Source organism: Giraffa tippelskirchi, chromosome 2, assembly GCF_054371585.1.
Source record: "Giraffa tippelskirchi isolate mGirTip1 chromosome 2, T2T-mGirTip1v1.2.pri, whole genome shotgun sequence".
Taxonomy (NCBI): domain Eukaryota; kingdom Metazoa; phylum Chordata; class Mammalia; order Artiodactyla; family Giraffidae; genus Giraffa; species Giraffa tippelskirchi.
In genome coordinates, this window is record NC_137276.1 from 1,990,447 (window position 1) to 2,014,982 (window position 24,536).

The window sequence follows — 24,536 nt, forward strand, 5'->3', positions numbered from 1 at the left end:
CACTTCCCTGCCCACCTGGCCCTGGATGAAGGCAGCCGTTGTAAAGGAATGGAAGACACGTTTCTCACAGACTGAGAAGACCTCCGACTGCCCGCTCCACCTTCCCTGCACACTCAGCACCTTTTCAAAAATGGACGTGCCCTTCCCTGCCCGTTAAATGCACAAACCCATGTATTGTGAAGACAGGTCGCTGTTTGTGGGTGTGCATGGTTTTAATAGAACGGCTGTGGAGTTGACCTGCTCCACTTTCTGCTGCTCATCACTATGGGTATCTTTTTGGCAACCCCTCGTATTCTGAGGGCTTCCCAGGTTGCACCAGTGGTAAAGAAATCTGCCTGCAATGCAAGAGATCCTGGTTCACTCCCTGGGTTGAGAAGATCCCTGGAGGAGGGCATGGCATCCCACTCCAGTACTCTTGCCTGGAGAACCCCATGGACAGAGGAGCCTGGTGGGCTACAGCCCATGGGGTCGCACAGTCAGACACGACTGAAGTGACTTAGCACGTGTACACACACGTGTTGTGAGCCCCTCCCTTGGCCCTCCTCCCCACCTTGACTAGACTCCGACATCTCCACCAGGTCTTTCTGGCTGGTGGACTTCCAGGCCATTGGTTTTTCATGCACACACAGAATACTGATAAGAATACCTTTGTACATATATATTTATCTTAGGAGCATTTATGAATACTTTCATTGTATATATTCATATTATTGGAATTACCAGGTTGAAAGGTAGATGCATTTTACATTGTGACAGATATTGCTAAATCTTCCTCCGAAAAGATGGACCAGTTCACATGCCCGCTCACAGATTCTGCTACTCTCATGAGCACTGTAGATCATCCAGCCTTAAGTTTTTAAAACCATTCATTGTGTCCACTGGCATTTCTGTAATTATGAGAGAAATGGATCCTGTCGATTGGTCGGTTGGCCGGTTGTCTTGTTGTGTGTTCTTATGAAGTGTGTGTTGTCCTTCTCACTGAGCTCTGTGACTAGGGGAGCCATAGAGGGGTGTGTGGGGAGAGGGCATGGGTGAGAAGGAGCGAGCCCCTCCTCTCCTGTTAGCTTTGCTCTCGCGAAGGTCCTTCTCTAGACCCCTGGTTCTCAATAGGGCTGGGGGCTTGGGCGCTCTGTCTCCTGGGGGACTTTGGGTGATTTCTGGAGACTTGTGGTTGTCAGTACTGGCAGGGACACCAGGCATCTAGGGGCAGAGACCAAGGATGCCACTCAGCACCCTACGTTGCACAGGATGCCCTGTCATTCAGCCCACATGTCCCTGGTGCCAGGGCTTGGGCTCCGCCGAGGGAGTGCTCCCGGCTCCCCTGACTGTGCTGCGCTGGGCAGGGCAAGGCCTGGCATGGACAGGCCGTTGGTGGGAAGAGGCCGCCAGAACCCAGAGGCTGGGTGGACTGGGCTCGCTGGGCGCCTCTAGAGTGTGACCCACATCTCTTCTCGTCTTGCTTCAGCCCCACACCGGGCACAGAGAGCCAGCCAGAGAATAGATGGGGCCGGAGCTGGAGGCATTATTGGGATGGCAAACAGTGTGCATGGAGAGCTGTCGGGTTTTATGAAAAGAAAAGGAGTGGAGGGCTTCTCCGTCGAGGATATTCATACTTTCCCTGTGAACATCACATTTATTACGAGCTCGTTACAGAGCCTCCTCAGGAAGGCCGTGGGCTCAAGCCCTCGCAGTGCCGGCGGCGGTGGCCCAGCCCCTTGCCCCTGGGCCCGCTGGGGATGTGCTTCTGAGAAAGCGGCTTCCTGGGATGACAGACACAGAATGAAAAGCAGGCAAGCAGGCAGTTGTGATGCCAGGGAGCATCTGGGCATCGTTCAGCCTGTCAGGACTGAAATAATAACGTTCTGAAACCATCTTTATACTCATTTTTCCTCTTTCCTCTCGGAGACCAATATGAAACACCCAAGCACCTTTTTACTTTTTCATTCCGAAAGCTCATCAAACATTTACAGGGCCAGCCTCTTCAGGGTGTAAGGAGGGGACCTGACTTCAAAATCAATTTGGCTTTTAGAAAGTAGACACATAGACAGCAGCGGTACGCAGGCCGTGTGCAGAAAACCCGGGTCCTTCACTGCAGGAGTCAAAGGGGAGCCTGAGTCTGTGGTTCAAGCACAGGGAGATGGAGGCAGCTTGGACCGAAGGGCTGGTCCAGGCCCACGTCCTGCGAGGGGTGGGGTCAGGTGGACGCACCCACCTCGCCCACCCTTCTGGAGGGTCTGGCAGCCTCTACACGGCCAGCGGCTACAGATGACTTTTCTACACAAAAGCAGCACAGATTTCTCTCCTGCCGAAATATGGAAGGAGTGCGCACGCTAGTGTAGTTATGGGACTGAGGACCGTCTTTCAGGGAAACCCGTTAGCATAGTTATTATAGTTACAGGGCTGAGGACCATCTTTAAGGGAAACCCGCTAGTATAGTTATTCTAGTTATAGGATGGAAGTCTAGCTTGAAGAGAAACCCACTAGTAGAGTTACAGGGCTGAGGTCCATCTTTAAGGGAAACCTGTTTTCCTAATTTGAAGATGAGTCTGCTGGAAGTGATGCTTCCCCGTGGCTTGCCAAAGCCACGAGCTCCGTATTGACCGTGCGAACCTGACTTTCTTTCAGCTGAGCCCAGCGATGGATCGAGTTCTGAAGACGGCAGGGAAGACCCAGACGTGAAAACCAAGAGGAATCGGTAGGTGGCCACGTCCTTCCCCGTGCGTCTTTCCTTGAGAAAGAAAAGGATCATTTTGACTCTGTTGACTGAGCCAGGAATGGGTCCAACCCCAAACAGAGGGCGGGGGGTCCCGGCCACTCTGGGGGCCCTGCGCCTACACTGGACGGCGCCTCCCTCCCCGGCCTCCCTGGGGCCAGGATCCGCCCTGGCCTTGCTTCCGGGGCCCTAAGGAGTGGACAGAGCCATCGAGGTGCTGTGTGGGGCCATGCGCTGGGTGAGGGGTGGGTCGGGGGTCCTGCAGCTCTGGGTCAGAGGTCCGGCTCTGTGACTTGCTGGCTTTGAGACTTTGGGCAAAGTAACTCCACCAGGTCTCCGTTCAGTAACTCCATTCAGGTTGATTCTCAACTCATATCAGACGTGTCATCAGTGAAGTGGCTGATGCCTGGGTGAGGACCGGTGACTTGCAGTGGCGCCCGGAGAACACGTTCTCCACTGCAGTTTGCTTGCTACGGCCTCTTGCAGGCACAGCACAGGAAGGAGGAGGTCGGCCTCCCCTCAAGCCGGGCGTGATTATTCCCCGCTTTGGCCCTCCTGGAAGGCTGGTCTGTGGCCCTTCCCTACTCACTTTCAGGCAAAGGGGTAAAATTCAAGGTCTGTGAGTCTGAGTTCCTGAAAGGGCAGGTGGATGAAAGGCACGGGGCAGGGAGGATGAGGGGGGTCGAAAGGGACCTGCAAGACCACTTCCTGAGCAGTCCTGGTGCCGACGACCCAGCGGGATGGTCCGCATCCCGTCCAGCAGCGCGTCCAGTCCTGTACCAGGTGTCCAGTCACCCGCTCCCATCAGGGGACACCCCAGGCCAGCAGCGGGAATCCCAGAGCAGCTGTCAGGGTGTCTGCACTGTGTGTCTGCTCTTTTAAAATGTGCCTTAGATGAGGTAAGACTTTTGCCACAACATACGTTTACAGCAATGAAGGGAAATGCAATCTCGGCCCAGCAGCGGTGCCCGTTCTCTCCTCTTCTGTCCTTGCCCTGCGGTTTCCTGGGGAGGGACGGTGGGAGAGGGCGGCAGAGAGGACGCCCCTGTTGGGGTGGAGGGCTGGCAGCCAGGCGTCAGGGCTGGACTCTGATGGCTGCCCGAGAAGCCACAAACCTACGCAACTGGGGCTTCTCTGGCGGCTCAGTGGAAAGAAGCTGCCTGTCAAACAGAGACAGACGCGCGTTCAATCCCTGGGTCGGGAAGCTCCCCTGGAGAAGGAAGTGGAAACCCACCCCAGTATTCTTGCCTGGAGAATCCCCCTGGACAGAGGAGCCTAGTGGGCTACAGTGCATGGGGCCGCAGAGTTGGACACCACTGGGCAACTAAATGACAAAGGGCCCCTGTTCCTTTTGTTTCAATATCGTTGGCCTTTTCCCACTGAGCACCCCTCACAAAATGATTTTGCTGACCAGGTGCAGATTTATGGTCACTTTAACCGATGCCAAGCAGACCCCACAGAAGTTTCTGAGAGCAGTGCAGGGCAGGGTAAGCAATGTCCTCCCCCGGTCCCGGAGGCAGTCCGGGTGGGAGGCAGGGCCTCCTTCTCCAGATGACGGAGATCAGGGGCTGCAGCTTGGCCGGACTCTCTGTGGCGCTGGGGCAAGGCTGCCCCCACCCTCCCCACAGGCCTCTGTGTTCTTGCGCCCCCAAATCCTGTCCTTACACAGTCACTTTTGGGGTCAGAGGACACTTGTGTGGGCCATGGAGGATGGACACCGAGTCCTTCGCTGGCGTCAAGGGCTCCAGGGACAGGAATCAAGTTGTGATCGCTGTATTGTTGTGCTCAGACCCTGCGGCAGCTGAGTCAGTCTCTGTGATCTTGAATAAATGCGTATAATTTCAAAAACAAGACAAGCTTCCTGAGGCACAAGAGAAATAGCAAGCTAGCCGTTAGGGGATGTTTCTAAACTTGCGCAGGAGAGAGGACTCACTGAGCTCCGAGGAGCTGGGCAGTCTTCCTCCACCGTCCAGTTCTCTTCATTTGGCTGTGGGACTGGCCCCAAATTCCGCACACTTGGCTTTTAAGTCACGTCAAAGCGTTCGCCTCGGTTTGCATCGTCTCAGTGAGTCTTCCGTGACTGAGCACTGACTCTGAAGCCATCACACGTGTTTTCCTGGAGTTTTGGCCGCCGTGGGTCTCCAGGCCCGCTGGGCCCACAGGTTCCGTGTGTGAGGGCAGCGCCCAGACGCTCGGCTCCCGCCGCCATTTAGGGCTGCCTCCCCGGGCCGCTCTGATCTGTTCTGCCTCTGAGATTCGGGAGGAAAAAGCTTCAGTAGGCTGGACTCAGGATCTGGAATGTTCTGAGTCCTGATCCTTCACTTCTGGGCCGCTTTACACAAACTGCGCTCACTCTGGGGGAAGTTTCACCCTTGCGGGGCTTTTTCCGAAGCTCCCTCCCCACTGGGCCTGCGCCGTGGCTCAGAGCCCGTCTCCCGTGGGGGCTGACAGCGGCATCATCTTGGCCTTTGTCCATTTGGGGGAGGTCATTGCCAGTACGCCCAAGGACTCCTCAAGCGTCTATCTGCTTTTGTGCATTTTCATTTAGTAGATGCTGGCCTAACTAGTAAGAGGCCAGGCTCCAGAGAACCTGCTGGAATCAGTGCATTTGACCTTCCCTTTTGCATGTGTGATGTGATTTCTCTCATCACAATGCTACTGCCAGGTATGCCTCCGGCCGCCGTGTCCCGGCCTCTATGGCACGAGGCAGGTTTGAACGCTGCTGTCTGCTCCCTGCCTGCTTTGTACGCCCTGGCCCCGTCCGTATACATTTTGGACATTCTTATGCAAATGGGATTAAATCAGCTGTGTCTATAATTCACATCCAAATGATACTTTTCCTAACATTCCCTGGGAAGAGAAATATGTCACAGTGACAAGCTTTCGAATTACCCAAATATTTTCAGCTACCGGTGAGTGCGTTTCAGACGGCTTGTTATTTACTGTTTAATGGAATGTGTTTGTGATGCACAATTGTGCGTCTGCCCTGGGACCGGAAAATTGATTGTTTGCGTCTCCCCTTTGTGTGCGGTGCCCTGGAGGTTCTGCTGGTTTCCCACGTGAAGGTTTTTTACAGTTCAGACCTGCTTTTCAAATGCACTATTTAAAGAACTTAGAATTTATTTCAAATAATTGAGTTGAATTATTTGAAGGATTCAGCAAAAGTATGTCATTTGATTTAAAAACTAGAGTGAGATTATCCACAAAACATGTTAGAAAAGCAATTGCCGGTGATGCGCATGTCTTCCAGCCCCTTCTTGATGTGCCAGGTTTTGCCAGTTGCTGAGCCAAGGGATTCCTGCTAAATTAATGGTTTTCCATAGCAGGACAGGGTGAACTTGCTCTTCTGAGTTTTCAAATATCATTGACCCCACAGCTTTGGAAATTTATTTATGTTTTTATGCCATTTGATATAGAAGTCTTTTACTATTAGTGACCAGAAGAAATCTCTTGGCTTGAAACATTGTTTTTGTCTTTTCTTTTTTTTTAATTTGTCTACTTGTTTATTGTGGGCTGTGCTGGGTCTTCACTGCTGCACACGGGCTTTCTCTAGTTGCAGCTAGTGGGGCTCCTCTCTAGCTGCGGTGCGGGCTTCTGGTTGCAGTGGCTTCTTGCTGTGGGGCACGGGCTCCAGGCACATGGGCTTCGGAAGCTGCCGCTCCCGGACCCCAGAGCACAGGTTCAGGAACAGGTGCGCAGGCTTGGTTGTTCCCTGCATGAGGGACCTCCCCGGACCAGGGACTGACCCCGAGCCTTCTGCATTGGCAGCAAATTCTTAACCTCTGGACCACCAGGGAAGCCCAGAACATTGTTTATTGCGGTAGTTTGTAAACTTTGGGGACACCCAGTTGATGGACTTGGAGGTGAGAAGTGACGTTGACCTTGTAGAGTAAAACCTTAACATCAAATGGGCACCTCCATGGGGTCAGCTACGGCTGCATCTGGAGACCGAAGAGCGTGGAATTAGCAAGAAGTGCCCTTGCGGTCATTTTTCTGTTTTCCCCAAATATACCGCCCATTATTCTCCTCTTCACAAACCAAAATGGTCAAGACACACCCAAAGCATGCCCCCTGGACCGAGTTGCAATTCTGCACCCCACTTGGGGCAGAGAGCCTTCATCTTGGATGAAAGAAGCAACACCATCACCCAAAAGACAGGACAAGGCAAAACGATTTAGTGTCTGGAGGGTTCGCAGCCACTACCCCTGAGTCTGTCCCCAAATTAAGTCCACACCTAGGGAGAGTCAACTGCGCGAGAGAAAAGGAAGCACTCTTCTTACACTCAGCTGCTGCCCCTGCCCCACCCCAGTGCAAGGGCGGCAGTCAGCAAGTGTGGGCAGTGAGGAGGGGCCAGCGTGCTGAACCCTGTCTTTATACGAACCATGAGTTGAGCCCTTTCACTTCCATATACATGGGTTTCCAGAAAAATTAGCTACTGAGGACGTGGGAGCATGGCTTCTCTGAAATGCTATAAGGTAGTGCTAGAAAACATGTGACTCCAAATTAAGATTGCTATCAAATCATGTCTTTAAAGCATCCCAAGAAAACAAGAGAATGAGCTACACTCCAACGCAAGTGTCGAATCTGGTTTTCTTCAGCAGATGGGACACTGTGCATCTCTTTGTGGCCTCAGACTTGCACGGAAAATGAATTAATACCCACTTACCTACATTGACCTACCTGTAATGCAGGAGACCCAGCTTCAGCCCCTGGGTCTGGAAGATCCCTTGGAGAAGGGCATGGCTACCTACTCCAGTATTCTTGCCTAAAGAATCCCAAGGACAGAGGAGCCTGGCGGGCTACAGTCCCTGGGGTCAGGAAGAGTTAGACACAACTGAGCCCACATGCATCTCAAGCTCCTACCTTGCACACAGTTCATGAGTTTAGTGGGCCAGCTGTTTCTCTATAGAGCCCTGCAGTTTTGTGAATAGTCTGTGCCCTGAGTCTTTAGGGCCTCCTATCTGGGGCCAGCGGACACTCCATGGATGCCTGGCTGTGCGAAGATTATGTGCACAGCAGTCATTTGTCACGAGATTTTAGTTTGTCCTTTAAGGTCGAAGCATCAATATTCCCTGGCATTTATTTTCTCCCCAAAAAGGATTATGAAACTTGTGGATTTCTGAGAGGGAGACCAGACGTCAGCATAAATCCTGAGACCCACACATCACCCCTGCGCTACCACAGCAGGCGTCGTTTCTTGGAGTTTGAGTGAACGGGTCGCGTTCTCCTCCCAGTTTCGGTGAAGCTTTTCACCCACGTGGAGGTAAAGCTGAAATCTGACCACCAGGAGACCACTCTGGAATCAGTTCTGATAGAGCCCTTGACCTTGGGGCTTCTTCTCTGGTCCTTTATCAGATCTCCCAGCCTGCCTCTCCCTCCCTTTGACCCCAGGGTTCAGTAAGCACTTGGCCGTCAGCGGCTGTCACACGTTCCCCTGTAGCAGACACAGGCAAGCGGCAGGAAGTTCCCAGGGCCCTTGCTTGCTGGCGGCAGACGCGTGGCTCTGAGATGAAATCAGGGTCTGTCTTCCCTTACTGGGAGGAGGTGCTGTTGCAGAATCTTCTTCTTCGGGGGCTCCATTCAGCAGTCGAGAGCACACCCCAATGCTCCTGGAGGAGTAAGTGTGCAGTCATCTAGGAGAGTCTCTCCTCTCGTCTGCCATTAGAAGAATGTATTTGCCCTCTTTATGGTAACTCATGCTTTGAAAAAAAAGAAAGTGAAGTCGCTCAGTCGTGTCCAACTCTTTGTGACCCCATGGACTGTAGCCCACCAGGCTCCTGCGTCCATGGGATTCTCCAGGCAAGAATACTGAAGTGGGTTGCCATTTCACTCTCCAGGGGATCTTCCCGACCCAGGGATTGAACCTGGGTCTCCCACATTTCTGTTCAAGCTTGTGATGCCTCCTGCTGGAACGTGCACTCAGCTTCACGAGGCAGGTAGAGGAGGTGGCCTTTGCTGCTGCAGTGATGGGAAGGAGGCAGGGTGTCTGGACCTAAAGAGGCTGGAGCACATGGGAGACGTGCTGTCAGCGCTGCAAGGGACCAGAGAGACACGGGAGCAGAAGGGAAAGGCAGCCCGCACCTTCAACAGGCCTGGCTGCCATGACTCCTGCTAAAGCAAATGTCCTCAGCTGGTGGGAGGGGCCGGGCTGTGGCTCTGAGTCCATCCAGCTGTTAGACACGTGCTGGGAAAGGCCCAACGCAGAGCGAACGGCCCCAGACTCCCACAAAGGAGACAGTTTATCTGCCCATTTTTAACTTTTGACTAAGATCATGGCATCCGGTCCCATCACTTCATGGCAGATAGATGGGAAGACAGTGGAAAGTGGCTGACTTTATTTTGGGGGGCTCCAAAATCACTGCAGAATGGTGATTGCAGCCATGAAATTAAAAGACGCTTACTCCTTGGAAGGACAGTTATGATCAACCTAGAAAGCATATTAAAAAGCAGAGACATTACTTTGTCAGCAAAGGTCCATATAGTCAAGGCTATGGTTTTTCCAGTGGTCACGTATGGATGTGAGAGTTGGACTATAAAGAAAGCTGAGCGCCGAAGAATTGATACTTTTGAACCGTGGTGTTGGAGAAGACTCTCAAGGAGAGTCCTTTGGACTGCAAGGAGATCCAACCAGTCCATCCTAAAGGAGATCAGTCCTGGGTGTTCATCGGTAGGACTGATGTTGAAGCTGAAACTCCAATATTTTGGCCACTTGATGGGAGGAGCTGACTCATTTGAAAAGACCCTGATGCTGGGAAGGATTGGGGGCAGGAGGAGAAGGGGACGACAGAGGATGAGATGGCTGGATGGCAACATCGACTCGATGGACATGAGTTTGAGGAAGCTCCGTGAGTTGGTGATGGACAGGGAGGCCTGGTGTGCTGTGGTTCATGGGGTTGCAAAGAGTCAGACAGGACTGAGCGACTGAACTGAGATGAACTGAACTTTTTACTATGGAAAAGTTCCATGTAACAAATGGAATAGGATATTTAACCCTCCCGAATACACATTCCCCAGTTTCAACAACTATCTCAAGGTCAGTGTTGTTCATCTTAGTTCTACTTAGCCCTCAACTCAGAATATTTTGAAGCAAACCCCAGTTATCAAAAAAATTTTATTTGTAGATATATCAGGACATGTGACTAAACTATAAGGACTTTTTAAATGCAATCATAGTCACACCTAAAAAATAAACAATAAATATTACCAAACAACTTACTGTTATCAGATAGCTTCTCAGACATGGTTCAGATTTCCTTGACTGTTTTATTTTAAAACTTTATTTTTCAAGTCAAGTCAAAATTGTTTGTACATGGCCCTCTGTGACTCTCCTCTAAATTTATTGTAATCTGTAGGTTTGTTCCCTTTTGCTCCAGCTTTTTTTTTTCTTCATTTGTTTTTAAAGACATTGGAATTTCTTCTTAGCTGTGGAATCTCCCATAGTCTGGGCCTTGGCTCGTGAGTATCACTGGTGTGCTTTAACTGGTTCTTCTGACCTGGTAGGTGCTGTGACCCTGTAGCAGATCTGGAGGCTGTATCAGTTCGAGTTTGATTAGTATTTGGGCAAGAATCCTTCACGGCAGTGTTGAGTTACTTCTGTCAAGAGGCGTCTGATGTCTGATTCTCTGTCTTCTGTGACGTGAGCAGGTGACTTGCCCTCATCCTTTCTTTCTAAAAGGATTTTTTATGCTAATGTTTCCATTATATTATCTCATTTGTATTTAGCACCTTGCCTACTTTTATAAAGAAAAGCATGCCTTCACAAACCATTTGGTTCCCTTGAGGTGTACTTCAAATAGAAAGCCCAAAGTAAATTCTTGATTCCTTCCCTTTAAATTTGGAGAACAAAATGGCAATGCACTCCAGTATCCTTGCCTGGAGAATTCCGTGGACAGGGAGCCTGACAGGCTGCAGTCCGCGGGGTCGCAGAGTCAGACGCGACTGAGCGGCGTTCACTCGTCACTCACCCCCGTTAATGCTGATTCTCAAGAGACGGTGTCGTTTCTGCAGCACCATCCTCCAGCGACGACAGACTCATTATCAATTCCTAGATCTACGCAGAGTTGGTATGTTTCAATCCATCTTGGTTTTTAATTTTAGCCTTTAAGAGACAGAGTGTGTCTCTGTCTTGGTGAGTCTTAGGTAATTATCACAAGTAGGATGTGTACCTTTTCAAAATGCTGGTGTGCATCTTTTCTACGTAAAGGGATTTTCCTTGAATTATGTTTTAATGTTTGTTCTATTTCATTGCTTTGAGTTTCCATATTGGTGACGCCAAGTACACTGCTTGGCTCTCAAAGTGTTTTTTCCCCTTTTATTTCCAATTTCTTGGATCTCTGGGATGTCCTTCCTGTCTTTCTTTGGTCCAATATCCCTTTTCCCGCTGAATTTGTCTGTTCTGATATGTGCTGCTATTTCATAGCACCCACCACCTTCTTTGAAAACCTTAGCTCCTGTTCAAAGAGTCAGTTCAAGTTTCATCGGTGTGTGGGGCTGTCTTCCCGCTCCTTCTGCCTGTGTGCACGTCTAGGCTGCGTTTTTCTCCTGTCCTCTCGCTGACCTGGTGTGGTGCAAGGCGGTGGCTGCTGCTGCAGCTCCCGGTGAACCAGGGTGCTTGCGGGAGGCTGGTGCCCCGGGCGGCCTTGCTGGCACATCCTCTCATGCCGTCATGCGGTGTGAATGTGCCCTGTGCTTCCTCACATTCCCCGGGCCTCCTCTTCCTTTCCTTGGTATCTTATCTAAAGACTATTAAGATTATGCTCGCGTCTGTTTCTCCGAGTTCATGCCTGGTTTTATCCTGCAAGGGGCACCCTGCTTGCTGGTCCCCGAGGGTCACCTTGGCCCCTGGCGGTCAGTAGCCCAGAGGCCCCTCCAGCTCCAGTGTCCCGCTCTCAGAAGCCACAGCCAGCGGCTGTCCCTCCGTCTAGGGCGTCACAGGCTCCCGGGGGTCAGGGCCCTGGGGCGGGCCTCTGGCTCCTCCCCGCTTCCCTGGGCAGCCATGGATGCCCTGAGGGTCCTTGGTACCATGGTCTGGCATCGCCCACTCACGGTGTAAGTTCTGGGGACCCCTCACCCCATAATTTGTGACGACACTGCCTGCAGGCTTCTTGTTCTGACAGCTCTGCCTACTTTTGTGTGAGGACTCGGATAGATTAAAAAGCATCCTTCGCTGTATTTCACATCATGAGGTCTATTTGGTCTTAAGCCTCAGGACAGAAACCCCTTAGCATCCTGTGTCGTATGACGGATGTGATCAGGCCATCGCATATCCTCCAGGGCTCCCGAAGGTGACTCTGGCTGCAGCCAGTGGGGGCGGGAGGCTGGTCTGGGTTTCGCTGTTTTTGTGACAGAAGTGATGTAGCAGCGTCTGTGAGATGCACCCCAAACCCTCAGCCTGAGGGCATCCCGGCTGGTTCTCAGGGCTGAGTGTGTGGTAACCTCACAGCTGGAGCTAGAAACCGCCTATGAAAGGCACAGTGGGACGGACGCCGGTGGGGCCTGGCCAGTGTCTCCTGTCACCGGTTGGGCGACATTGCTGGTGCTCCGAGGCCGCCAGTGTGAGTCCCCAGATGAGGGAGGTGACCACACAGGGTCTGGGACCTACCTGAGGACCTCTAGTCACCAGGGGGTCCTCTCAGCTTTAGCCGACGAGCCCTCAAGACAGCCACATAGCATCCGCAGTTGGGCTGGGGGCAGACATGGGGTCAGGGCCGCCTCCAGCGGCAGGGTCACCTGTCTCTGGACCCCGGGGAGCCTGCCCTTGGTGCTCACAGGGGCTCCTCCCCATCCCAGAGGGGTCACCTGCTGGCACGGAGAGACGCCTTCCATCAGCGGCCTCCCCAGGAAGGAACCCTGGCCTCCGAGACGCAAGCACGCCTGCAGCTGGCACCTCTCCGTCCCTCCAAAGGCCCTCGCTGATGGGGCTTCGGGGAGGTGGGGGTCGGGGGAGGTCTGCTCACTTCCTCATCCCCTCCCCCCACCCACGTGACTCCTGGTTCACATCGCTCTTAGCACATGGACAGAAAGGGTGGGTGAGTGTGGTCACCCCCGTGGAACGGCTGCTTGGCCTCAGGAGAGCGGAGAGCAGCTCAGTGACCCCCGGAGCCCTTCCCGGGCAGGGGTCACCACATCGGGGGTCGGGGGGTGGGGCCAGGGCAAAACGAGCAGGGTTGAGGGGACCAGGGCAGGGGCAGGCATGAGGGGGTGGGCCAGGAGGTCAGCGGTCAGACAGAGCCGGGGGGCAGTGAGCCCCGGCTGGAGAAGGAGTACTGAGGTCTGAAACAGCCCGGGCTGCAGCTAGGAGGCCTCGGTCTGCTCTTCCAGGGGGATTCTGTGTCCCTGCCCACGTCAGGGCCTCATCTCTGCCCATATCAGGGACTCATCTATGACCTCGTCAGGGCCCCGCCTCTGCCCACGTCAGGGCCCTGTCCCTGCACACTGGGGGCAGGGCTGCTCCATTGGGCCGGGGACAGCCGCTCTGGCTCAGCCCCCGTGGCTCCCTGATGGGGCAGAGCCCGGATGTCCCCTTGGCCCTGACTACATCCTGGGGAGGCATCCTCCTCGATGCCACCGTTGGCTTTCACTCCAGACCTCCACTTCGATGAGCAGTGCCGGCCGAGCTGGTGCCCTGCACCCCAGCCTAGCCGGGGGCCTGGAGACCACCTGACTGATGTCCCGGCCTTCTGACGGCAGCCAAAGGCACCCTCCCACACTACAACGGCGAGGCTAAAAGCTAGAGAACACAGATCTTTCCAAGTTGGCCTCATCCAAAGACCATTTGTTACAAGCCACATGACAGAGTATCTGAGGCCCCACAAGGCAGAGATTCACAGAAACTTTGATTCCTGCAGAATTTTATATCATGTCTCACACCGGAGTTACAGCCTGGCAGCATTTTGATGATAAATTCCTAGCCCTCTTTGCCAGAGGAAAGAACAGATTCTCCCCATCGATTAAATTAAATAAAAGATGAGATGTCATCCAGCTGAGCAGAGGGCTGGAACCCAGCCTGGGGAAGGGTTGGTGTGGATCATCAGAAGCTGCAAAGACAATGAAGGTGAAGTATCACCACTATTGTCATCACTATTATTGTCACTGTTGTGTCACTGTCAAGTCAGCAGCATCATCATGATCGCCACTGTATCACCACCACCATCATCAATACCACCACCATCATCAACAGCACCACCATCATCAACACCACCACCACCATTATCATCACCATCACCATCATCACCACCAGCATCACCACAAGTGACATGTCACCATCATCACCATCACTACCATCACCGTCAACATCATCATCAACACCATCACCTCCATCAACACCATTACCATCATCACGATCACTACCATCATCATCACATCACCATCAACATCACCATCATCAACATCACCATCACTGCTTTCAGACCTGTCATTTTGCTGAAGAATTTACATGCCTCATCTAAGTTCTCCCAGCAGTAAGTGAGCCTCATAGGGTTGTGATAAGGATTAAATGAGGTGATGCAAGTAAAGTGGGAGGAGAGGGTTTGACCGTGTTTTCAGCAAACACCAGGCGTCCTCCGATGGGGCCGCAGGGTCTCTGTGCCGCACTGTGCTCCTTATCTCCGTCCTTCGCTTCAGGCGGCATCTGGCATCTGGCGCCCCACCTGGAATAATGAATAATCATGCAAAGCACGCCAAGGAAGTAGGCATTCAGGAATTGTTTTATGTCCAGGAATCGTTTAGGAAGACGTGAGCTTGTGGATCTCAGCTCCTCAGGATCTTGAGGATAAATAGCCACATGTCCTGGTTCCATGCCCTGGTAGGGAACTCCTGTCAGCTGCCGGGGGACCTGGACCCCACACTGGGGGACCTGCTGGCCAGGCAGGGGGAGGGGCAGAGGAATTTAGCCAGTGATTTAGGCAGCAGGAGCTGCAGGACACGCCACCTTTAACCCTTTGGGTCTCGGAGCAACAAGCCCCAGATGACGGCTGTGGCAGGAATAGACACAGATCCTGCAGGCCAGGGCTTTCCGGACCTCTTGGTGGGTGCGGTGGCCATCCTGCCCCTGCTCCTCACCAGCAGGACAGCGAGGTTGTCCCCTGCAGGGAGAGGCTGGTGGGACCCACCAGAGACATCTGCTTTTGGCATTTCCTGCTGCACATTTGTATGAACAAATTGGACAGAGGTGCAGGAGGCCAGCTTATCACATCTATGGGAACTGCAAGATTGGGAGACAGAGCTGATAAACTGATGGCAGAATCAAGATGTTTAAATATTTGAACAGGACTGAAAAACAGGCTCATATTAGCATCAGATGGAGGCGTGTCAGGATCTTCCTGTTCAAACTGCTTTTCCAAAGAGACGGTCCAGCGAGCTCCCGCCATCTGTCCCGGCCTGAGCAAGTGTCCCTGCTGAGTCAGTGGGTGGAGCCTTAGACCTGGAGAAACACACCCCTGCCCTGGGCGCCTGCTGCGAAGACCAGCCGCCTTCTGAGTCAGCCTCTCCCTCCCTCTCTCCTTCCGTCCTTCCTTCCCCCTCTCCTCACCTCCCCTCGTAGACTGGACAGTTAAAAAAAACAAAACAAAACATTTTCCTTTGAACTGTAACAGGCAGCTGGTCCGTGGTCTTAATTTCTTCACCAAGGTGACCATTCCGACCCCAGGATGGGTGTGCTGAACCATTCAGGAGGCGGAAGAGGCGAGTCTGTGGGTCCAAGAACTGGTCTCCAGGCAGGAAAGGAAGTGCCAAGGCCAGTGGCCCGAGTCCCTGAGCCCCAGATAAACACAGCAAAGTCCATCATCTGCAAAAGAACTTGCTGCCTCTAGAGTCCAGCTGCACCGCGTCTGGTCTCGAGCATTCGCCAGAGTGATGTGCTGCCCTGGGCTCACGGGCAGAATCAGAAAGCCCTGGCACACGTCCCATGAGCGATTCAGCTGCTCGAGCTCAGGGTGGTTCTGGGGGAGGGGCGGGATGGGAGCGGGAGGCGGGCAGAGCTCAGGGCGGGGCTTGGCCCCCCTGATGTCTCCCAAGGGGTGCGGGAGGCAGGGGGCATGCTGCCCCTCTCCTTGCGGCGCGGAGACCCCCGCCCTGCAGTGGTCGCCGCCCCCACAACCACCCCAGGGCTCGGGTACCTAGCTGGGCCCCTGGGGACAACGCCTCTCGCCTTCCGTATGATGCTAACTTTACTCTGTTTTTAAGTATTAGGATTTACTTTTAGTACCAAGTTTTTCAGACTTAGGATGTAAAAAATATTTTTATCAAGTTTGCCTTTTCTTTTGATTGACTCTAATTGAACCGATCACTTTGCAGTCTGGAAGGCGTCCAGTGGTTCTGAACAAAATATTTTGTGGAAAAAGCTGTAATCCGCGATCATCACATGTTCCTATTAATCTTGTTTCGAGTTACAACAATGAGAGACTTGTTTCCACACTTCTATTTTTAACTAATGAAAATTTATTACAAAGAAATCCTAATTATACCCTTTGGAGTGTGATACAATGGCAAATCCACTGGCAATTTCTTTTTTCAAAATTCCACATAATGGCATAAGTAGCAAAGAATGTAAGTTCTCCTGAAATCGTTGTTCTATAAATAAGATTCCCTAATGGGCTGAGCAAGCGGGTTATTTTTATTTTTATTTTTTTTGCACATTCTATGTGAGGTTGGATTAATCCATATTATAACCCTGATGCATGGTAACCCCTGTTAGATGTTGCACATGGTATATATATTCCACATCCCTAGCACATCCCAAACTGGTAACCTGCATGTCTTCACAGCACCCTGGTCAGAGCTGAAGAAGCTGCAGGCTTGGTGGGTGTCAGGAGGTGAGACTGCCCTGGCTGGGCAGTTAAATGAATGTATGACCTTAATGGGAGCTTCCCAGGTGGCACCAGTGGGAAAGAACCCACCTGCCAATGCAGGAGATGTAAGAGACTCGAGTTCAATTCCTGGGTCAGGAAGATCCTCTGAAGGAGGGCATGGCCACCTACTCCAGTATTTTTGCCTGGAGAATCCCACAGACAGTGGAGCCTAGTGGGCTATGGTCCGTAGGGTCACAAAGAGTTGGGCATGACTGAAGCAACTTAGCACGCAGCACCCATGACCTGGATGGTTGTCTCCTCCCCAAATGCGGGGATAGAGACATGCCCAGACCATCCTGTGCATTGCCCTGGCCTCTGTTCCTACACGCTGGGCGCACCTTCTGAGTGGTGACAACCACAAATGTCTGCAGACGCTGCCACAGGTCCCCCAGTAACAGATCACCTGGGTCGCCCTGATCGTGACCTACATCAGGAAACCCGGACATGCATGGTGCAGGTGCCTTTAACCCTGCAATTCTTGGGGTGCAGCAGGCTTTTAAAATGCACGTGCCCTGCTGTTCTGGACCTGTGAGTGCCCAGGACGCTGTCCTGTGTGCAGGAGGCAGAAAGTCATGGCTCTTCCCAGAGGACTCCTCTTTAGGACTGCCAGAAAAGGTGGCCTCTGATCAGGTTTGCACTGGCCCATTGACATCACTGCCTGCAGTCCTGGTCCTGGAGGGTGGGAGAGTTAGTTGTTGCTGTTGTTGTTCAGTTACTTAGTTGTCCAACTCTGTGTGACCCCATGGACTGCAGCATGCCAGGCTTTCTTGTCCTTCACTATCTCCTGGAGCTTGCCCAGACTCATGTCCTTTGAGTCGTGAAGGCATCCAACCATCTCATCTTCTGTCATCCCCCTTCTCCTCTGCCTTCAATCTTTTCCAGCATCAGGGTCTTTTCCAATGAGTCAGCTCTTTGCATCAGGTGGCCAAAGTATTGGAGCTTCAGCTTCAGCATCAGTCCTTCCAATGAATATTCAGGGTTGATTTCCTTTAGGATGGACTGGTTGGCTCTCCTTGCAGTCCAAGGGGCTCTCAAGAGTCTTCTCCAGCACCACAGTTTGAAAGCGTCAGTTCTTCGGTGCTCAATCTTTTTTATGGTCCACCTCTCACATCCATTCATGACTACTGGAAAAACCATAGCTTTGACTATGCAGACCTTTGTCAGCAAAGTGATGTCTCTGCTCTTTAATAGGCTGTCTAGGTTGGTCACAGCTTATCTTGCAAGGAGCATCTTTTAATTTTGTGGCTGCACCCACAGAGGGGTCTGGGTGTCAGAGCAAGGATGCCTTCTGGGCAGCAGGGGTCCAGTCGACACATCACGGGTGAGAACAGGCAGAGAGGGAGGAGATGGAAAGAGGTTGGTTGAGGGCAAGGCTCTGGGCTGACCACTCCCAGGCGGGACCACGTCAGGGAGCAGGAGGGAAGGAGCTGGGAGTAGCAATGTCTGTTTGGCCAGATGCTTTCTTCCAGCAGCGAACATCAAGGTGGTAGAGGGAGGTTTCCAGGTGCTTGCAGCGTGAGGAGTAGAACCACGAGGACCTCCATCAGATGGGCAGTTAAACAAATGATGCGAGTTACCAGGTCGCTGCTTCGTAAAAGGGGGCGCTCTCTCCTTCCTCTCGGCCGCCCCGCCTGGTCCCTCCCTGTGCCCACGCCAGGCCCTGCTTCCTCCCTGCCCTTGTGTCCAGGCCTGGGCAGCGGCCACCCCTGGGCTCACGGTCACCTAGCTCTCTTTGTCCTTTGCAGACACCCCCAGGGTGTGGTCCTGTCTCACTGCCATCACTAAATCCTCCCTTTTGGGTTAAACCTCCAGACAATGTTTTCTGCCCTCTGGCTATAGACGGAATAATTTCCCCATAACTGTCTCCCATGCATTTGTCCAAAGTCAAGTCATCTCTAAAAGCCAAAGTGGAACCAGGTTCAAGATGCAGCGACTGGTTCAAGTGACAGATTCGCTCCGTTTGCTCCGGCAAGAGCGGCCTGTGGCGGTGAAGCTTCAGGGACTCTCGGCCTCCTTCCGTCCTGAGTTTCCTCAACCCTTAGGCCCCACCGAGGTCTCCCTCCGGCCGTGCTACCCCATCAGGGCTTCGGCCTCCACTTACTGCCCCAAACACAGCAAAGCAGTTTGCATCCCAAGAGCCAAGTCTCATCTGAACTGGGTTTTGCAAAGTGTTCAAAGACTGCTCCTTCCAGGCCAGGGGCCCGGAGGGCTTTGAAAGGTTGCAGTGAGAATCGGGTGGGTCTTGGTTGACTCTCTGTATCTTGTGCCCTGAAGGACGGAAGGCCACGTGAGTCCCGGGCCCGAGGAGGTGGAGAGACAGGATGCGGGCGCCAAGACACCCCCACCTCAGATCCTTCTGCCGCTGGAGGAGCGAGCGACCCACTTCCGAGACATGCTTCTAGAGAGAGGGGTAAGGGGGCCCCACGGTGTCCACCTCGGTGGGAGTGGGGGGCGAACTGGGCATCGCCCCCGCAGGACCACTTCCCCTTCCTCACCGAGCTGTGGACAGGCTGCGTGCAGGACATTCAGGGGCCAAAAGACACTCAAAGAGATCAGGCCTAGGAGGGGGCGAGGCCTAGGAGGGGGCGAGGCGTTGCGAGGCCATTCTTGCCACCTGTCCACGGAGGCGGCTGAGAGGTGAGCAGGTGTGGGTCTCCCAGAAGGGACAGTCCCCAGGATGCAGCGCTGGCTTGTGTCGATGGCCTTCCTGCAGGAGCCCAGCCGGCTTCTGACCTCCAGCCCTCAACGAGCCGCGCCCTGCGGTGATCTCACTTGGGGAGGGGCGCACAGCCCTCTGGGTCAGCCCCACAGGGTTTGTGCAGGTGGAATGCCTTAACGGCTGTTGACTTCTGAATCTCTGACTTGAAGGGGGACAAGCATTTTATAATTGAATCTCCTTCCAATGACTTTCATTTCCTGTTTTGGTTTTGGGGTATAAAATGAGCCTGTTCAGCCCAGTTGGATTTCTTCGTAAGATGAGACCAAACACAGAAGGCAGTGATAGGAGCTGGTGCGTAATGATAATTATAACGAACACTGTAAGTGGCCTTGGGAATGCAAAAGCGAATTCCCTCTGCAGTCAGCACCCAGGACAGGCTGCCTCCTGCGAGGCCCCTCCCAGCGCAGGTGGTCTGCGGAGACCCCGACTCCCCCAGGGCGAGAGTCTGAGCAGGGCTGGCACCTAGGCGGGCGGGGCCCGAGGGCTCCTGGAGCTAAGCTGGTATGAGCTCTTGAAGAATTAGGAGTGAGAAGCAGATTATCTCAGCCGCCCTCCGAGGGGCCCCTCGTCTCCTCTGCACCATGAAGTTTAATGCATGCATCGCTTTATCTGTCTGGAGACGCGCTCAAAAGTAAAATACAGCCCTCGGTGCGAGGACCTGGAGGAGAAGCAGGCTGGTGATCTCAGAGCTGCCACGTGTTCAGTGTGAATTCACAAGGACGCTTAGGGACATGTGACCTCACACGCAGACAGGACTCGTCCCCGGGGTAGACGGAGGACAGGCTGTCTTAAAACACATGATTTTAAGAGTTATATTTACTAGGCTAAAATGCTGTTTTAAAAAAGAATCCCTCCCCATGCAACTTTCTTCTTTCTTTCAAGACGTAGAGGTGATTTCATCACAAAATCCTGTAGGATGGGATGGCCTTGGAAGCAGCTGATGCTCTTGTGAGGGATGTATCTGTTTGTATGTGTGTGTGCTGTGTGTAGAGGTGTGTGTGTATAGGTGTGCATGTGTGTGTGTGTGTGTGTGCTGTGAGTGTACACACGTGTGTCTGTGTGTCTCTGCGTGTTCTGTGAGTGTATACACGTGTCTGTCTTTATGCCGTGAGTGTATGTGTGTGTCTCTCTGTGTTCTGTGAGTGTGTACACGTGTGTCTCTGTGTGTGTGCTGTGAGCGTATACGTGTGTGTGGCGGTGCGGTGTGTGCTGCCTACCGGGCCCACAGCAGACCGCACATGGCCGATGGGCAGGGCTCCCCGAGCCCTCCCCTCGCTGCCTGCTCGGCCCTTGCTGCCCCGTTCTCAGCCTCCCCACGTCAACAGCAAAGGTGTGACTTCGGGCTTCACCCCTGGCTAAGCGGAGGAGGCCAGGAACACCGGCCAGAGTGCCAGGCTCTGGGCGTCCCGGCCCGCTGCTGCCACGCTGAGAAGTGGGTCCACCGTCGCGCTCCAGGTGCCCCGGGAGGGTGGAGCCCGCAGGGCTTAGACGCCCTCACTGCCACCTGCAGGTGCTGCCTGTCCTGTGAGGGTCACCGCCGGTCTGGGCCTGAGCTGTCCCACTCACCCTGCCCTGCTTGCCCTCTTGGCACGAGGTCTCTTTCCTGGGAGGCCCTCCGAGCCCCGCTTCCCTGGCTGACACGAGTGCCTCCCGGCCGCTCTGTGTGACTTCCTTGTTGCCGAGTCACCGTGCTGGGTCCTGCAGGCAGGGCACTCTCTGACGCCCTGCTGGGCTCCTCGAGCCTGGCCCCAGGGACTGGCTCCCAGAGGCGCTCAGTGACCTCCTGGGGCTCCCTTCACGTCCAGGCCCTGGTCTTGATGCATGTGCCCTGGGCCGGCCCAGCGCCGATCAGAGAGTGGGCACGTGGAGCCTGGGTGAGGGGGTTTATCTCCGGGAGCAGCTGTCCTTCCTGTTTCCTTCTCCACTCGTGTGGCCCCAAAGCACTTGCAGGATAAGACATCACTCACGATAAAGCAGGCTCCTCTCCCGACAAAGTTGCCAAGAACAGGATTCTTCTTCTCTGCAGACCACGGGGGTGGAAGCGCCTGAGTCTTGCCACCACGCCTCTTCTGATGGCAACGATAGTGCAGAAATAGTCACAATTCTGAGGTCTGAGTGGACCCGGCCAGTCTGTTCCAGTGGAATTAGCTGAGAATTCCCTGAGAGGTGATGGCGCTGGTGAGCGTTTGAGAAACAGTCATCTCATCCATGTCTAGGTTTCTACCTTTTTGTTTTGGAAACCAACCAAGTCCAACTTACCCACACAGCATCATATAAAGCCACTTGGGGGGCTGAGGGCTGCTGGAAACTCCACCCCGCCCTCCCAAGGACACGGAGTCCACGTGGTCTCTGATGCCCCCCAGAGCGCTCAGCTGAGCCATTTTAGTAAAGGTGTGTTCAGTGCATTCTTGCCTCACTGAGCCGACCCCATCCAGCCTTGGTTCTTAGACATATTCACATGTGAGAATCACTGAAAACAACGTGGAAACGGGAGGCACCAGCCCCAGTATTCTGGGTTTTCCCAGGAGCCAGAGACGGGGGTGAAGCTGAGACCCTCATCTTACAAGGATTTCAGAAGAAGCCCACATACCCCTCATGAATAGAGAAGACCAACCTGAATGTACTGCTGATGTCATAAAGCAATGCCCGTGTTTATGACTCTTGACTTTATAAAGTATGTCGGCAGATTTTATGAGTTACTCATGCTCAAGAGGCTTTGAGGGCTAAGCCCATCAGATTTCTAGTTGCTTAAAAATGAGGCTGAGAAAGGTCACCTTTTTCATAGACTGAGTGATTAATAGGATTTTTTATTGCATTTGTTCAATGCTTCAGCTCAGAGATTCATGTGCTTATAGAAAGAGGGAGCTAGGTGTGTGGATTTCTAGCAGTTTAAAAAGGGCATGGTTTGGGGTACGCCGTGGGGATTTTGGCTTGGGAAAAGGCCTGCAGTTTTGCAGTTTTGTAATATGTAAGTGGGAGGCTTTGTTTTTATATTCTTTCACTAGTATAAACCGCAATAGAGCTCTCTTTAAACTTCAGTCTATAAAGTGCAGGATTAATTGAGTAGCAGCTGATTAATTTAACCCTGTCTATTTAGATAAATGCATTAGAGACGTTTTATCGAGGGTCTATTCCTTCTACAAAATAACCCTTGGGAAGTGGCTTTCCCAGAGGCCAGGAAAGAAAGACTGTTCCAGAACCTTGAATCTTGATTCAGGCACTCCTGGGTCCCCTGCAGGGGAACCTCAGCCAGCTTCGCAGCTGCAGGCAGCCTTGGGGAGACTGACTGGCAGTGGCCAGCTCTGCAGCTGAGACCCCTGGACTTTGGATCTGAGTCTGTGTTGGAAAGAAGAACTCATAGTCCGCACACCCGCCCCGGCCGAGCCACCACGCTCGCTCTCTGCGCTAAGGCGTCTACCCTGACTTGTTGGTGCAAAGGCAGTCCAGATGAGGGAGAGGCTCCCCCACTGGTGCCCTCCTGCCATCGCGGCGGCCGTGCCTTCTCCCTTCTCCCAGGTGGGGGACAGGAGCACCTCCCCCCGTGCTGGCATCTAGTGCCCCTTTGCCCAGATGCAAAGGTGACATTGCCTGAAGCTGTAGTGGCCGCTGGGCCAGGACGCATGGGGGCAGGGCTCGGTCACCCTCACGGGCAGGCATGCATCCCGGCTGAGACGGCCCTGGGGGCGAAGTGCCTGAGCTGCGGCTCTGGAGACGGGCAGGAGCTTCTCTGTGAGATGTATCCTTGCTCCTTAGGAAGCTTATCTGCTTCGTGTACCTATGGCAACTCTTCAAAGTCTCACCACGCACATGCCACTAATAAAATAAGATTGTGCCATCAAAGGAGTGCATGCTCTTTATAGGAAAGATGGAAAATTCAAAGAACAGAAATAAAAATCACCTGAAGTCCTAGGACACAATTGTTGCCATCAAGGGATACCTTTCCTTCTAGTCTTTTTATCCTAAAAACAGATTTTAAAGCAATAGCAAAATCAAACATTCGTATTATATAATACATATTATACAGTATAGTTATATAGTATAACCAGGATTGAACCGTAGTTAAACATGGCTGAGCCAATTTTTTATTTGATTTTGTTTATGCGCTTGGGCTGTGCTGGGCCTTCACTGCTGCCTGCAGGCTTTCTCCAGTTGTGGTGAGCGGGGCTCCCCTCTAGCGGCGGTGTGAGGCTCCTTATTGCGGGGGCTCCTCGCATTGCGGAGCACAGGCTCTGGAGTGCCGTGGGCCTCAGCAGCTGTGGTCTGAGGGCTCCAGAGCTCGGGCTGAGCAGCTGTGGCACCGTGGAGCTTCGCTGCTCCTCAGCATGTGGCATCGTCCCTGATCAGGGATCAAACCTGTGTCCCCGGCATTGGCAGGCAGATTCTTAATCACTGGACCACCAGGGAAGTCCCTTTTTTTTTTTTAATATAGGTAATTTGATAAGGTTCAACCTAAGTTATACATTTGTATACTATTTCTCCTTTTAAGCAGTTTTAAAATATTATTATAAGCCTTTGGAAGCGTGTTTGATGAGGGTATGATTGTCAGTTTATTGTCCATTCAAAGCAACCTCATTTTCATTCACTTAGCCTACTGCCCAGTTTTGCTAGTTTAAGTAATACTCCGATGATCGTACTGATGCATGAACGTTGGTTTTGTGTGTGTGGGATTGCTTCCTGCATGCTTTCAGCATCTGACCTGTATTATCAAATTGTTTTGGAAAAAGTTGTTTTCACACAATGTATGCCCCCAGCAGTGTTTGAAAGTTCTTGAAAATTTGTTTTCTCAGCACGCTCCACCACCACTGAATAGTAAGAAGTACAGATATTTACTATTTACTATTTTTTGAATCTCATTGTTCCTTCCCTTTGATCTGTGTTTTCTCTCGGCTTCTGGGCGGTGGTTCTTCTTTCCTGAATTAACTGCCACAGCTTTTGGTGATCCCACCCTGCATATATCACTGTCGTCACCTCTCTATTAGTGAGTAGACAGCGGTCTAACAGGAAGATGACCTGGGGGGTGGGGCACGTGGACCACCCACTCTAAGCTTGAGATGGGAGTGTAACTAGCCGTAGTGTGAAAACTAAGTTAGGTGAGATATTGTGGAATAACAGTGCAAGATTTCATTTACTGATCAAAATACAAAAAGAAAACACAGAGTGGTAAAACACTCTGAGGGTAGAAGTCAGCAAGTCCCTGAGTCTGGGGGGGGGTCACCCGTCCCCTCTGTCATTTCAGGATTCATCTGGGGGTCACCTG

The 24,536-nt window shown here is 52.7% G+C and overlaps 1 protein-coding gene across 1 annotated transcript in view; it reads left to right on the forward strand.

The window, feature by feature from the left end:
- Positions 1-24,536, forward strand: part of TCERG1L (transcription elongation regulator 1 like) — a 196,258-nt gene that overhangs the window by 155,558 nt on the left and 16,164 nt on the right. The window contains exons 8-9 of the mRNA XM_081572894.1: positions 2,626-2,695; positions 18,835-18,970. Coding sequence (XP_081429020.1) covers positions 2,626-2,695; positions 18,835-18,970 — 206 coding nt within the window. The remainder of the gene's footprint in view (positions 1-2,625; positions 2,696-18,834; positions 18,971-24,536) is intronic.